Raw genomic sequence first — 17,077 nt, 5'->3', positions numbered from 1 at the left:
TTACCTGACACCCTCAACCCACTATAATTTGCATACAACCCCAGCAGATCCACAAGTGATGCAATAGCCACTGCACTGCACACAGCCCTGTCCCACATGGACAAGAGGAATACCTATGTGAGATTGCTGTTCATCGACTACAGCTTGGCTTTCAACACCATAGTGCCTCCCAAGCTCATCACTTTGCTTAGGGCCATGGGACTGAACCCCTCCCTCTGCAACTGGATTCTGGACTTCCTGACAGGTCGCCACCAGGTGGTGAGGGTAGACAACAACACCTCTGCCACGCCGATCTTCAACATGGTGGGCCCCCCCAGGGGTGTGTGCTCAGCACCCTCACCCATGTCCTCCCTGTTCGGCCATGACTGCGTGGCTATGCACAACTCCAACTCTCATCAAGTTTTCTGACGACACGACAGTGGTAGGCCCGATCAACAACAACGGCGAGACCGCCTACAGGGAGGATGTTAGTGCCCTGGCGGAGTGGTTCCAGGGAAATAACCTCTCCGTCAACGTCAACAAAACGAAGGAGCTGATGGTGGACTCCAGGAGACAGCAGGGAGGGCAGGCACACTGCCTGCCCTCCAGGATATCTACAGCACCTGGTGTCGTAGGAAGGCCAAGAAATCTATCAAGGACCTCAGCCACTCGAACCACAGCCTGTCCACCAGGGCTGGAAGTTGTCAGGGACCTCACAATACGATGTTATCATGATACTTAGGTGCCGATACAATATGTATTGTGATTCTCACAATTAGATTTGTTTTGCGATTCGAATCTGTGATTTTATTGCGATTCGAGTTTTGATCGTCATGGAAGTAAAAGTGCTGAAAACTAATTGACTCCCTTTTAAAAAGAAGCTGGAGAACAAGCTTAAAATGAAAAATATTGGAGTTTTGGTGCAGGTACAGCCAACTAGCTCAAATTAAATTGCGATATTGTCAAAACGAAACGATATATCGTAAAAAATGATATCCCAATATGTAACTGAAATGATTTTTCCCTCCCATCACTACAGTTCACCCTGTCACAATCTAGCAGACGGAGATACTACAATTTTGTCAAAGTCGGGACTGAGAGACTGAAAAACAGCTTCCATTTCCATCAGACTGAACAGCCCTCACTAGCCGGCCACTGCCTGGTACTCTGCCTGGTACTCTGCCTGTGTGTGTGTATCCAAGTGTGTGTGTGTGGTGGTTTGATACATCTGGTATTATAAGTAGAAACTAGGTTCACACCTCATGCCTCTTTTCCTCTAAGAAGCTTATTAATTACCAATGGTATCGTGCAACAGATAAATCAACATAAGGAACATAGTTAAAGGCCATGGAACACATTTTTCTAATATGACGTTTGTCTGGTACAGAAAGCAGCTGCAGGACTAGGAATGAAGTACATTCTTGCACATGTGTTGGTGTATCTGTGTCTGTGTGTGTTTGTTCATCCCTTAATGTGCAAAGCCACATGCATTTCCTCACTCATTATAGTTATCAGACATGCCATTAATTTCTCTGTGAGAAAGACCGGGTGGCATGGTGGAGTGTGAATAGGAACGACAGATTTTTACCTTGTCAGCTCGGGGATTCGATCCAGCAACCTTTCGGTTACTGGCCCCACACTCTAACCACTAGGCTACCTGCCGCCCCAAATAGCCGGCTACCGCCCAGCTCTCTGCCCGGCACCTAAAGACCCTGTTAATAGCTGGCTACCGCCCAGCTCTCTGCCCGGCACCTAAAGACACTGTTAATAGCCAGCTACCGCCCAGCTCTCTGCCCAGCACCTAAAGACACTGTTAATAGCCAGCTACCGCCCAGCTCTCTGCCCGGCACCTAAAGACACTGTTAATAGCCAGCTACCGCTCAGCTCTCTGCCCGGCACCTAAAGACACTGTTAATAGCCAGCTACCGCCCAGCTCTCTGCCTGGCACCTAAAGACACTGTTAATAGCCAGCTACCGCCCAGCTCTCTGCCCGGCACCTAAAGACACTGTTAATAGCCAGCTACCGCTCAGCTCTCTGCCCGGCACCTAAAGACACTGTTAATAGCCAGCTACCGCCCAGCTCTCTGCCCGGCACCTAAAGACACTGTTAATAGCCAGCTACCGCCCAGCTCTCTGCCCGGCACCTAAAGACACTGTTAATAGCCAGCTACCGCTCAGCTCTCTGCCCGGCACCTAAAGACACTGTTAATAGCCAGCTACCGCCCAGCTCTCTGCCCGGCACCTAAAGACACTGTTAATAGCCAGCTACCGCCCAGCTCTCTGCCCGGCACCTAAAGACACTGTTAATAGCCAGCTACCGCTCAGCTCTCTGCCCGGCACCTAAAGACACTGTTAATAGCCAGCTACCGCCCAGCTCTCTGCCCGGCACCTAAAGACACTGTTAATAGCCAGCTACCGCCCAGCTCTCTGCCCGGCAGGAAACTACAGGAAACATATGATCTCTGTAATTGCAAACAAAGGTTTCTGTACCAAATATTAAGTTATGCTTTTCTGATGTATCAAATACTTATGTCATGCAATAAAATGCAAATTAATTACTTAAAAATCATACAATGTGATTTTCTGGATTTTAGATTCCGTCTCTCACAGTTGAAGTGTACCTATGATAAAAATTACAGACCTCTACATGCTTTGTAAGTAGGAAAACCTGCAAAATCGGCAGTGTATCAAATACTTGTTCTTTCCACTGTACATACTATACACATGCACTACATTACCAAAAGTATGTGGACACCTGCTTGTCGAACATCCCATTCCAAAATCATGGGCATTAATATGGAGTTTGTCCCCTCTTTGCTGTGATAACATCTACAAATCTGTGTATGCGACCAATGCACTTTGATTGGATTTTGATTGGAGTTGATATAAGGCCATGGATTTGAGAGGCTAAGCTTCCTTGAAGCTGCCATTCCATAACTTATCTGCCCCTCCAGCAATGCTACAAAGTAGAAACTCGACTTGAACTCACACACAATTTCCTAAACAATACATTGAGGATTTATGCCATTGGCTATGCATGTTCTCTGTTTTTTTGTGGTTGCAAATATCCCTCCCATCTTCTTACCAGATATTGAGTTGAGATTGCTCCTTTACACCTCAAGGTGTGAGGACCAAGATCAAGCTGTCTAAGCAGGGCCAAGTTTTCTATTGTCCGCTTCTAATATGGTAAGGGACGGACAGGCCATTCTATCTGTACTCATTTCATGTGCACAAGATACAGCGGGTGTAAACCGTACAGTACAGTCAATTGCTTAGTTGCAAGCTCTTCCTCGACAGTGCAGTATTAATATAAAAAAGAGAAAAGTGTAAAGGCCAGTAGAGAAGGAACACAAGAATATACACTATTTAAAAATGGGTGGGTTTAATCCTGGATGCTGATTGGTTTAACCTCTACGGGATCGGTGTTCCACCCCGTTGGACGGTTAAGCTAACTTGTGCTAATGTGATTAGCATGACGTAAGTAACAAGAACATTTCCCAGGACATAGACATGTCTTATATGGGCAGAAAGCTTAAATTCTTGTTAATATAACTGCACCGTCCAATTTACAGTAACTATTACAGTGAAAAAATGCCATGCTATTGTTTGAGAGTGCACCACAACAAAAACTTTTATCACGGCAACTGGTTTGATACATTCACCTCTGAAGGTAAATAATGTACTTACATTCAATAATCTTGCTCTGATTTGTCATCCTGAGGGTCCCAGAGATAAAATGTAACATAGTTTTGTTTGATAAAATCAATTTTTATATTCAAATGTAGGAACTGGGTTCTACAGTTAGAAGCCCAGATGTGTCTGGATGAGGTAGATATATGCATACAAGTAGGTGTAAAATGGTTGAGCAGCACGAGAAATATAATAAATAGTAGCAGCAACGAATATGGTGGTTGTGCGTGCAAGAGGGAGTGTGTATATATACATTTTTGTTATTTAGCAGACACTCTTATCCAGAGCGACTTACAGACCCATTAGTGTTAAGTGCCGTGCTCAAGGGCACATCTACAGATTTTTTTCACGTAGTCGACTCGGGTATTCAAACCAGCGACCTTTCGGTTACTGGCCCAACACTCTTAACCGCTAGGCTACCTGCTGCCCACACATTTATGTATCAGTGTTGTGGACACTAGTCTCCATCTATAGAAAATAATCATAATAAGATGATGAGCTCTGGTCTAGTTGCTTTTTTCATATTAGCCTCAACCGGAACTGTCACTTTTTTTTTCTTTTTACATAATTTTTAGTTTTGATCCTTATCCCGCTGGTGCAGCTGTTCACATTCTCATTCCTAAAGCTGAAAGATATGCGCTACAGTTGGAAAATAATATATATTTTTTGAGCCTGTTGGCAAAAGGCTCCCAATGGGTCCACCCTACTGTCCTGTGCATATACAGTATTTGCATACTATTATGATTACTGGGTGGTAATGGAGAGGGCATGGCCTTGCCTCGGTACACTCATCCCTTGGTTGTCAGGCAGAATTGTTTTTAAATGTCATCTGTTGAACCCCCCCCCCCCCCCCCCCTTATCGCCCAAACGACCCATAATTTGCTAAAGAGAGAGCGCATTCGGCCAGCAATTTGCATGATAATGAGTCACACGGATGAAAGCTGAGAAACACACATTACTCCATTGCTTGAATGCATTTGTGTAATACACTTACTGTCCACTTGGCTTTGTGCGAGCTGTCTATAAACGCTACCCTCCAGTAGTAATTGCCCTGTGTGGTGTGCTGCATGACCTCTTCCTGACCCTTTGGGTGTGTGGTTTGACCTATCAGGCCTCTGGGAATCATCTTTTTACAACAGAGCAATGCTATAAGCAGGGGCTCAATCTCTGATGTGTGGGGTAACACACCACACTGACAATTAGAGCTCCTAACTGATGCTTGTCTGGTATTGCTTGGCATTTGACCTGCATTTTCACAGTTCACACATCACGTCTTCCTCTGACGCATATCCCATATATTTTGTAGGCACTTTCAGTCTGACTATTTCTTCTTCTCCCAGTCGGTCCCAGAGTAGTTGATGTCCAGTTCATGTCTGTATCGCCATTACTAATGTACAGTGCCGTCAGAAAGTATTCAGACCCCTTGACTTTACCCACATTTTGTTACGTTACAGACGTATTTCTCCCCCATATCAATCTACACACAATACCCCATAATGACAGGTTTTTATAAATGTTTGAACATTTATAAAAATAAAAAAAACTGTAAATATCACATTTACATAAGTATTCAGGCCCTTTACTCAGTACTTTGTTGAAGTATCTTTGGCAGTGATTACAGCCTCGAGTCTTCTTGGTTATGGCGCTACAAGCTTGGCACACCTGTATTTGGGGAGTTTATCCCATTCTTCTCTGCAGATCCTCCCAAGCTCTGTCAGGATGCATTTTCCCACAGATGTTGATCCTAGACTTCTCATAGCAGAATGCTGACATCAAAGATTCAATACCAGTAGGTTACACTCACCTCCTCCAACACCCCCCCCCCCCCCCCCCCCCCATATCCCTGGTCACATCAGAGAGCTGTGTGCTCAGTGCTCAATATAAATGAGTCAGGAGCCTTTGTGTTTCTCAGCCGGGCACTCCAGAGGGGTACTGGTTCTGATGCCATGTTGTTCTGTGCTCCACTTCAAATGATGCCAGGGATAAGTGTGTGTACAGGAAGAGCTAGGGGATAAAAGAGAGAACATGAAGGCCTACGTATCGACTACCAAAAAAGAGTGAGAATAGTAAGGTATAAGAGTCTGATAAGTCAGAAAGAGTTAGAATAGTAAGGTATAAGAGTCTGAAGTCAGAAAGAGTTAGAATAGTAAGGTATAAGAGTCTGATAAGTCAGAAAGAGTTAGAATAGTAAGGTATAAGAGTCTGAAGTCAGAAAGAGTTAGAATAGTAAGGTATACGAGTCTGATAAGTCAGAAAGAGTGAGAATAGTAAGGTATAAGAGTCTGATAAGTCAGAAAGTGTGAGAATAGTAAGGTATACGAGTCTGATAAGTCAGAAAGAGAGAAATATGAGAGAGAAATGTACTGATGTTCAGACTGTGACATTTGGATTTGAGGCTGTGTGACATTTGGATTTGAGAGTGTGTGACATTTGGAAAGCTAAGCGCTAACCATGGGTATATGTTGACAGATCAGGGACAGGAAGCAAATCCGTGTAGCTTCCTTCAATACTCCAATTGACGGATTGGTTGAATCCAGGTTAGTATTGCATACCGATCTATACGCTTGCACAAACGCACGCACACTGAGCTTCCCAACAGCAGGGCCAGGGGCTGTGATGAATACATCTCAGTCCAGAGCAATTTAATATCTGCTGGATGAAGGAGGGTGCCTTAACGAATGGATAGATGGGGCCTTTATGGATAATTAAAACAGCATCTGGCCCAAGGGACACATCTTCATTTTCACTCCCAGTTGACAACACAGCTGCTAAATTGGACTAAGTTGTGTTCTCACTAGCGAGATGTTTATAAGGAGTGTATTCACTAGCGTCTTGTTTATCAAGCAAATGTTTATCATAGTACATACTCTCTAGCATCGTTTTGTCAGGCACACTCTGAGGAATGTTCTGAATTATTCAGACAGTGGCTGGCTAGTGAGAATGGACTATAAAGAAGCAACCTCTGACAACAGCTGTTGACATAAAGAAGAATTCACTTTGGTCCACTTCATAGGGATTAGAGGAGCTTAAGTTGAGGATTCAAGGAAAAGCAATCCATCACCAAGAACTCTCTCTCTTTCTCTCCCTCTCCATTTCTTTCTCTCTCTCTGTCTCTCTCTCTCCATCATTTTTCATCTCTCTGCCATAACAACATCTCCTCCCCAGAGAGTTTCTCCACTCCCTGTGTAAATGTTACAGTGGATATTGGACATTGGATGTGATGGACCACAGATGAGCTGTATCAAACATGATGCATTGTGTGCGTTCTCCCAGACTGTAAATTCCCAAATCGGCCCTCTCTGTAGTTGGGATTGATCCGTTGTTTCACCTCCAATTATTCTTCACGCACGCACGCACACATGCACGCACACACGTACGTACGTGTGAGGTCTTGTTGTTGTGACATTGATTGCCATTACCTTGCACGCTGAAGAAAGGCTCATACCCGAAACGTTCGTGCGGCAAAAAAAATGTCAATTGAAGTTTATTTACCGGAGTGCTGTCCTATTTCTGTTCTGTAGATTGTGTACGAGGATTTAAGTTTATATAAGGTGGAGTCAAGCACGTTGTTTATTTTTTCATTTCTTATCATTTTGGGGAAGCCGGGGTTGTGAAAGTAAACAGAAATGTAACAGGTGAAAATAGATTGCCGGTGTATGTTTACAGAGGACAATGTGTGCACGCCGTAATGAATACTGTTGTCCACTCACTACTGCGACGCCTGCTGAATGAGGATTGTGTCCAAGGCACAAATGTAATTACTGGATATAGACTGGGCACTTACATTTTTCCTACTGAAACACAGCAAAAAGCATACACAGCCTAAACACACACACACCCATACCGACACACACACAGGGTTCGTGTTGGACCTGGACGGGTTCTGTTCTCCTGTGAGAGAGGTGCTTAGTCGTCCATCCCCCCACTACTCATCACACTCTACCTGACCTCAATATGAAACGACTCTATCTGAGGAGACATCACAGTAACAGAAACAATCCTCACAGTCCCTCAGTGTGTTATTAGACCAGTAAACAGAGCCAATGCTGCAATCACCATTGTTTCAGTCAATGTTTGTCTTGTTTAACCAGGCTAAGAGCCAGCCAGCCAGCCAGCCAGCCAGCCAGCCAGAGGTAATGTCATTGGAGAAGGACTAGGGACGCGTCCCAAATGGGACCCTATTCCCTATATGGTCCACTACCAGGGCCCATAGGGGTCAAACGTGGTGCGCTGTACAGGGAATAGGGTGGCATTTGAGACACAGCCAGGGTGTAGTACTGGTGTAATCTGGCTGTGCTCCCGTGCTGCAGCTGCAGACACTCAGAGTGCATTTGAGCGCTCCCATCAGAGCCAGGTCCTTGTTTGCGGTGTTTAACGGTTACGGTAAGCCCTTCCTGTTGATGAGATTGTCAGGTCTGCTGCTGAAGGGGACCACTGGGGTTAATTGCACCCTCTGGGGAGGCACATCTCTAATCCTCCAAAGGCACACACATACACACTCATGCATGTGTGCATTAACGCACGGACACACACACACACACACACACACACACACACACACACACACACACACACACACAATAATTATATTTAAGCATTGTTATGTATAACTTGATGTCAAATCCCTCATCCCTTCGCTTTGGCTGTTTTTTGAAGGCTGCTCTGCAATAAGTGGTCTCGCTCAATCCCCAAATGGGCATGATTTTGTTTTCGAGGTGTTTTGCAGTCTCACAACATTTCACATTCAAACCAAGACTACCGGGCTGATTAATTTCTGCTCCTCTAGCCCAATGCTGCCCTTTTATTTTTGCCGCCTCATCTACCCTGGCAGAAATGATCATTCTCGAAAAACAAGAGCAGCCCCAAACATCATTAAAAAATGAATGGAATTGTAAAACCGTACAGGCTAAGCGCCGAATACCATTATGGTTTTACAGGCAAAAAACAACAACCACAGATTGATTTGTTCCAGTGTAGTAGGATCCCACAGTTTTATGGATGTGTTGATGATTATTGATAGGTACATTACCGTTGAGTTTAACAGCTCATCTTAATATTATATTCCTTTTTAATGGGAACGTTACGACCTCCTTTAAAGGGATACTAGGGGATTTTGGCAATGAGTCCCCAGAATCAGGTGAATTTGTGGATACCATTTGTATGTCTCTGTGCCTAGTATGAAGGAATTTAGAAGTACTTTCCCGAGCCAATGCTAACTAGCGTTACCCATAGACTTCAAGTCATTGCGCTATCTGCTAGCATGCTAGTAGATACCCATAGACTTCGCCATTGCGCTAACATTTATACTTATGACTAAGATCCAACTTTTTCTAAGTCTGAGATAGGAGACGAAGCCTATTTGAAGGGGAACCTATAGAGGCACCTATAGTCTAAAACCTGTCTGTTTGTCTCTACCTGCTTTTAAAGCTGAGTCTTCAAAATGGAGGTGTGAATGGGCTTTAAATAAGTCTGAATAAGTACATACCAAATGATCAATTATTGATTTTCAAATGACTTTTCTTTGAATGTTTGTTTTTGTTCCGGACTGAATTGATCGTATTAGGTTATGTAAAGTTATTTAATTTGGGTCCCAGTTGGCGGAAATGTCCAACAGCCACATTAATTTGACAAGCAGCACATGAATTAATAACCCTCTAATAAAATGATCATAAGAAGGTTTTTATAAACCGTCATGCATGCCAAACTATTTCTCACTGACTGTGTGTGTCTACTGCAGTACCACTGTCTCCTCTTGGTCAGGTCTATATTCTCATTCTCTATAACCTAGATGAATAATTTGGAATGTTTGTTTAACTCCCTGTGTTTTTTAGGGTGTAGGGGTGGACCCCCACACAGCCCTGGCCCTGTCCCCAGACTCCAAACTGGCCAAGGAGGAGGACCTCTTGTTCCCAGCCTCAGACGAGATGACCATCAGGATAGGTAGAGCAGGACCGCTCTCAGGCAAGCCTCCCTTCATATACCCACATCATTATCAGCAACCTCCCCCATCTACCTCTCAAACAACCTATGGCAGGGACTCCATTTAAAACCATGAGTCTCATTTCTCTGATGGCTTGCTCTTGGATATTCCTCTCGCTCTCTCTCTCTCTCCTTTCTCTTCTTTCTCTCTTTTCTCATCTTACCAATCAATGTCTGTACTGACTTCCTGTGGCGCTTGAATCATCTCACCGGTGTTCTTTGTTTGATGTTTTTCTGCTGGTTTTTATTTATTTAGAAACATAACGCTCGCTCCTCTACGACACAAACATTCCTCACAATTTGAGTCAGGGAGCATAGGGCAAAATAACTCTAAGATGTAATAGCCACTTTTCACGCTCTCTATGTTAATAGGCATAGTGAATTGGTTTAGATGGATATTGAGAACGGGTTTATCAATACTGTGACAATATACTAACATAAAATAGGATATCGTTGGCGTGCCAATCATTTACAGCTTTGGTTTTATTCAGTGTTCTGGACGTTAATGGCTTGCATAATAGTGAAGCCTGCAGCGATTATTAACTTGATCCCTGTGCATGGAGTTTAGCTTGGTTAATTCACTGAGCCAAACAAGTGGAAAGATCAAATTTAGACTATAGGAATATACAGTGGGTGAATCATTTACTGTGACACCCTCCTCCCTTATGTACTATCACAGGGATCCACTCCAGCCATGCGTCCACTGATGATGCGTGTCTTGCAGTTATTCGGCCAGAGCCTGGTTGAAGTCACTCTGGGAGGCCATGTTTTTAAGTTGGGATGACAGACACATTAAGAAAGGGGAACGATTTGGGACATGTACTGTATTTAGAGGGGATGTGCAGTGCGTCACGGTTATGTCAGCTGGATGTTGACTCAAATGAGCATATCGACCGACCGCAGATGGATTAAATCAGGAACACGACCCTCGTTTCAAATGGTCTAGTCAGCTGCGGTGACATGAACAGTTTTCTTGATCCTCTCTCAGACCAACTCCTGTGGTAAATTCATTCATTACAGTCAGGTGTAATTGCTCAAAGCATCCCTACAGTATGGAGATGATAACGTAGATTTGGAGCACATATAACAGCAGTTCCCTCTTTACTCAATGTAGATGTAGACATCCAAAGGTACATTGTATATATACAAAAGTATGTGGACACCCCTTCAAATTAGTGGATTTGGCTATTTCAGCCACACCCGTTGCTGACAGGTGTATAAAATCGAGTACGCAGCCATGCAATCTCCATAGACACACATTTGCTGTAGAATGGCCTTACTGAAGAGCTCAGTGACTTTCAATGTGGCACCGTCATAGGATGTCACCTTTCCAACAAGTTAGAACGTCAAATTTCTGCTCTGCTAGAGTTGCCCTGGTCAACTGTAAGTGCTGTTATTGTGAAGTGGCAACATCTAGGAGCAACAACAGCTCCCTGCGTAGTGGTAGGCCACACAAGCTCACAGAACGGGACCGCCGAGTGCTGAAGCACCGTGTAAAAATTGTATGTCCTCGGTTGCAACACTCACTTCCGCATTCCAAACTGCTTCTGGAAGCAACTTCAGCACAATAATTGTTAGTCGTGAGCTTCTTGAAATGGGTTTCCATGGCCGAACAGACACACACAAGCCTGAGATCACCATGTGCAATGCCAAGCGTCGGCTGGAGTGGTGTAAAGCTCACATTCTTTTTGGCGAATCTGGGTTTGGATGATGCCAGGAGAACACTACCTGCCCGAATGCATAGTGCCAACTGTAAAGTTTGGTGGATCAGGAATAATGGTCTGGGGCTGTTTTTCATGGTTCGTTCTAGGCTCATTAGTTCCAGTGAAAGGAAAGTTAACGCTACAGCATACAATGACATTCTAGACGATTCTGTGCTTCCAACTTTGTGGCAACAGTTTGGGGAAGGCCCTTTCCTGTTTCAGCATGGCAATGCCCCCCATGCACAAAACAAGGTCCATACAGAAATAGTTTAAGGTCGATGTGCAAGAACTTGACTGGCCTGCACAGAGCCCTGACCTCTACCCCATCTAACACTTTTGGGATGAATTGTCACGCCGACATCGAGACAGGCCTAATCGCTCAACATCAGTGCCCAACCTCACTAATGCTTTTTTGGCTGAATGGAAACAAAGCCCCAAAGCAATGTTCCAACATCTAGTGCTGGTATTCCCAAACTGAGGTACGCGCAATGCTGTCGGGGGTACGCCAAATAAAAATGTGATTCACGTAAAAAAAAATTTATCCTTCACATTTTCAAACAGTCCATTTTTATTTTTCAACGAGGCTATACATTTGGGTGAGTTTTTTGTTCCTCTCCTGAGAAGCCTAGTTTCACTGCCAAAAATAAAATTAAACCATCTAGTGTTCAGCAAAATAACAACACAATGTCAAATTCAGGTAGTCTAGTCAAATAATTAACATCCAATCATATTAACTGTTACTCTCTCGCGGGAATTCCACTAACGGTCCGTATGTAGCCAAAGTAGCTGCTGCTCATTCCGTTTGCTCGAAAAAAGTAAGGCCAGCGTCCATAGAGACACATACCAGCTCTACTGGTAGTACTGCTACTACCTGCAGTAATACACTTGCACCTGTCGACGACACAAGTTGTTCTGCTTCCACAAGCACATCCAATGCTAGCATCAGTAATTCTACATTTGTTGTTAGCCCAGCTAGCATGGACACTGACAGTTGTGAATCTGATGCAGCCGAAGAGCTACTGCCCCGTTACCCGGGAAAGCACCGAACAACAGAGAGGGATGTTGGACCATCAAAGAGGTGCAAATATGATGAGAACTACAGTGTTTTGGGGTTCACTTATATTGGGAGTAGTGCCTTTCCTCAGCCACAGTGTGTTATATGTGCAAAAGTACTATCTCACAACTCAATTAAACAGACATTTAGAAACAAAACATGCCACTTTGAAAAATAAGCCACGGGTGTTTTTTGAGCGAGAATTAAGACGACTTTTGAGTGGTAAAACATGTATAAAACAACAGATACCATTAATAAGAAGGGGCTAGAAGCGTCTTATATGGTGAGCTACCAAGTGGCTAGGACAGGCAAGCCTTATACTATTGTGGAGGACTTAATTCTTCCTGCTGCCGCAGATATGGCTGAGACAATGCTGGGGGAAAAGGCCAAAAAAACTATACAGACAATGCCTTCATCAAACAACACTTTTTCACGACGCGTCAGTGACATGGCAGGAGATGTGGCCTGGCACAGCTCCTGGTATATGTCCAAAGTTGGTATATGTCCAAAGTTGTATATGTAAGATGGCTAAATAATGAGCAAAATGATTGATTATTATTATATTATTATTTGTGCCCTGGTCCTATAAGAGCTCTTTGTCACTTCCCACGAGCCGGGTTGTGACAAAAACAAACACTCATTCTTATGTTTAATAAATGTATCGTATAGTGTGTGTGTGTGTGTGTGTGTGTGTGTGTGTGTGTGTGTGTGGCAGGCTTACAATGATGGCAAAAAACAACATTTGAGAGTGCGCTGACCCAGGTGCTAGAAGGGGTACGCAGCTAGAGGTTGAATGTTTGAAGGGGTACGGGACTATAAAACGTTTGGGAACCACTGATCTAGTGGAAAGCCTTCCCAGAAGAAAGGAGGCTGTTATAGCAGCAAAGGGGAGACCAACTCCATATTAATGCCCATAATTTTGGAATGAGATGTTTGACGAGCAGTTTTCCACATACTTTTGGTCATGTAGTGTACGCTCCACAACCTGCTGTGATCGTTTCACTGTGGGGCAGCTTGCTCTACTCTGATTGGTGTAGGTGAATCGCCTTAGCCCGGATTACTCCGTAGTGTATGACTATATGTTCAGTGTGTGTGTGTGTGGTGTCAGCCAGCATGCTTCTATAAATATGTTATATACAGAACGCAAGAGAGGGATGTAGGCTAGACAGAGCGGAGAATTCCACCAAAGCAGCACAAAAGCTCTCTCTCTCCTCTCTCCCTCTGTCTGACTGTCTGTCTGTCTTGGATACATGGGCCTTATAGCCTAAACCTATTTACATATATATAACGCTCCTTAACTATCTTGTCTGGCTGTTTAAAAAAAAAACGTATATATTCCCTTCTCCCTTTCTCCAACCGATAGGCTATGAATATGAATTTGGGTTAGGCTACGCTTTCATCGTTTTTTTGTTGCAATCATGGCTTTCTCCCGATCAAACCATGATTGAATCTAACGGAGTTCCATCTCACAGTTGTTTGAATATCCTAAAAACGTGAGATAGCCAGGGGACTAATAATGAGAGAAAAACTAACTACATCAATAGCCGATAGAAAAAAGTTATGACAAGTTTAATACATTTTAAGCTTATTAAGAAATTGGCCATTTGAAAACCAAATGGCCAATAACCTATCCTCCTACTGGGGAGGGGGATAGGTTGCTCATCAAATACTCCCTCAGCAATATGAAGTGAAACACACACACCACACACCACACACACACCACACACACACACCACACACACACACACACACACACACACACACACACACACACACACACACACACACACACACACACACACACACACACACACTGTATACGCATTGTGAATGTAAAATGAGAGTAGTTTTGAGACAGAACTGATTAGTCCGGGTATATATCTTGGTGTCTTCTGTGCTTCCTCTTTCCGCCATGCTACTTCTGCCCCTTCTCCCCTATTCTGTCTCTTGATTGGTCTGTCTCAGATCGTGAATTGTGATTGGGGTTTTCTCTGTTGATTACCTTCCTGGGTTCCTTCTCTTAGTGTTTAATGGTACCTACCTGTTTAACCGTGATTCCTTTCCCAGCCATCACAGAAAACCCAAAGTCTAACCAACTTATTTTTTTATCAAAAACTGTGTGGTATATGAATGTGGACGGTACGTATTGCCATTGTTGACACTAACCAATCACATGCATAATGTCTTGATTTAATTATTGCTTTTTTTTGTGACATGCAAAGGGCTGCCTAACATGCTTGTAAATGACTGTCTTGTCAACCATATATCAATATCGAAGGCAGATTGGGAGATCCAGTGAACCCTATAGCATCATGTAGCTACAATCCCAATGGTTTGAAGCCAATCTAGCTCTGCTGGTCTCCATATTTATTGCATACAATTTAGCTCAGTATTTGAATGTATTTTTTTTTACATTCTTTATCAAGGGTGTCAGTAATTTCGGACCCCGCTGTATATGTCCCTCATACTTTATGCATGAGACTTACGGAATAATTCACTCTGTATTTGGTGAGAATCAAAGTTACTCGCTGTGACGATCCGCGTGTTTGCTTCTTTTCTGTAATGGGGTAAAAAGAGAAGGCTACATCTTAAAGGGATGGTTCACTTTTTTGTGGTTTTAACTTCTTTTCAATCTTGGCAGGGTGTCGTTGTTTCCTCCAAACCATTTAAAAATGTGTTTGCTGGTTATTTAGAATCTTCAAAGAAGTGAGCTGTCCCTTTTAAGGTTTAAGTCCCATTCCAGTACATCAAGCACAGCTACCCTTCTTCTTCTCTTTAAGAGTTGTTAACGGGACAGGCTCTCCAGGCTTGTTTTGGTCACACCATTTAGGGCAAGAGATAAGATAGTCACCTCAAAGTGTTGACTGAGTAGGAACTGGGGGGGAGGGTGTGAACACAACACACTGCTGCCAATTCTTGGTTTTTAATTATCATCTTATGTAACCGTATCGTCTTATGTCTTAAGAAGAAGAGCAGTACTTTCTCTGATTTCTACCTACCATCCCACTCCATTATGTAACAAGTTGATTTTTGAAGACTTTTCAGGTCATCGGGTTGGTATTTTAGCTCGCTGTACGTGAGTTGTGGTCTATGTCTTGAGTGTTTGCGGGTGACTTGTCAGGTGAGATTAACTGAAACGAGAGTAGAGGAGAAAGGTTGGAGTGGGACCCCTCCTCCTTCTCTGCATGTCGTTGAGGAGAAAACCTACCCAGAATGCTCAGTGGCATTAAGGGACAGTCTGATTGGAGGAGACCTTTCTGGTCACAGCACCCAGGCTACAGCAGGAGCAGGCAGGGAGAAAAAAACACAGATAATCTATGAATCCCAATTCTATGAAGCAGCCAGAAGGACGTTTGTTATTCAATTGATTTATGTTCCTGTTGAATTAGCAAACAGTCTTAATATGATTTGCTCCTCACATGTCCTACCCATTACGCAGAGGGAAAGGTGGGCACAGGATTGTAGCCAATAATGCACCTTCTGTATCCATGCAAGACTGTTAGTGGTTTTCTCTCTCTCTCTCTCTCTCTCTCTCTCTCTCTCTCTCTCTCTCTCTCTCTCTCTCTCTCTCTCTCTCTCTCTCTCTCTCTCTCTCTCTCTCTCTCTCTCTCTCTCTCTCTCTCTCTCTCTCTCTCTGTCTCTCTCTGTCTCTCTCTGTCTCTCTCTCTGTCTGTCTCTGTCTCTCTCTCTGTCTCTTTTTTTGCTCTTTTTTCCCACTCTGTAATACCTCTTCACATTCTCTCTCTTTCTTTGTGCGTAGATAAGGTTTTACAGCAGGGGACCAGTGGGGTTCTGTATACCCTTATCATTACACAACACGTTGTAGTCCCATTCACAGGAACAGGACACACAATGGGAGTATCGCTCAGCTCTGTCCCTCCTTCGTCTGCCCAGCATGTGGTGTGTTTGCGTGTGTGTGTGTTTGTTCACTCAGCAGTGTGTGTACGTCCGGCATGCATTGGTGTGCTCAAGGGTGATCGTGTGTGTGTGTGTGCGCAAGCGAGTGTGCGTCCATGTGACATGCAACATGCGTTTCTGCACACAAGTGTGTGTGTGAGTATTTGTATGTTTGTGAGTCACTGGCCATCCTGAGTAGATGGCATACGTACTGACCTACCGTTGTCATGCCTTGATTGTTGCTTGGCGACAATCATCATTCTGGGTTGCATGATGAAAGTTAACATCCAAGACACTACTCCACTCAAAAGGCCTTGGTCGGGTCAATGCAACATGAGGTACAGCCTTTGTCCAGGTGCCATCGCGCTTGGACCGCAATGAGAGAAGGAGATGTTTGTGGAAGACGTTTCAACCTTATCCCCTTTGAGCTGGTGTTTTGAAAAGTGTGTTGTCCGCTGTAGTTTATTACCACACAGAATTAATAGACTATGTTCACTGTAGTTTATTTCCACACAGAATTAATAGACTATGTTCACTGTAGTTTATTTCCACACAGTATTATTAGACTATGTACACTGTAGTTTATTACCACACAGAATTAATAGACTATGTACACTGTAGTTTATTTCCACACAGTATTAATAGACTATGTACACTGTAGTTTATTTCCACACAGTATTATTAGACTATGTACACTGTAGTTTATTACCACACAGTATTATTAGACTATGTACACTAGTTTATTACCACACAGAATTAATAGACTATGTACACT

General features: G+C 43.6%; 1 protein-coding gene across 2 annotated transcripts in view; it reads left to right on the top strand.

Annotated features, from left to right (window-relative positions):
* The window catches only part of LOC120046179 (zinc transporter ZIP11-like), a 146,645-nt gene that overhangs the window by 73,087 nt on the left and 56,481 nt on the right, over window positions 1–17,077 (top strand). The window contains exon 5 of one of the 2 annotated variants that reach the window (XM_038991200.1): window positions 9,501–9,609. In XM_038991200.1, coding sequence (XP_038847128.1) covers window positions 9,501–9,609 — 109 coding nt within the window. Of the gene's footprint in view, window positions 1–9,500; window positions 9,631–17,077 lie in introns of both variants that reach the window. The other variant, XM_038991199.1, reaches the window with a different exon arrangement.

The sequence above is a fragment of the Salvelinus namaycush genome, chromosome 4, assembly GCF_016432855.1.
Source record: "Salvelinus namaycush isolate Seneca chromosome 4, SaNama_1.0, whole genome shotgun sequence".
NCBI classification, from domain to species: Eukaryota; Metazoa; Chordata; class Actinopteri; order Salmoniformes; family Salmonidae; genus Salvelinus; species Salvelinus namaycush.
This window is presented reverse-complemented; position numbering and strand designations above follow the sequence as displayed.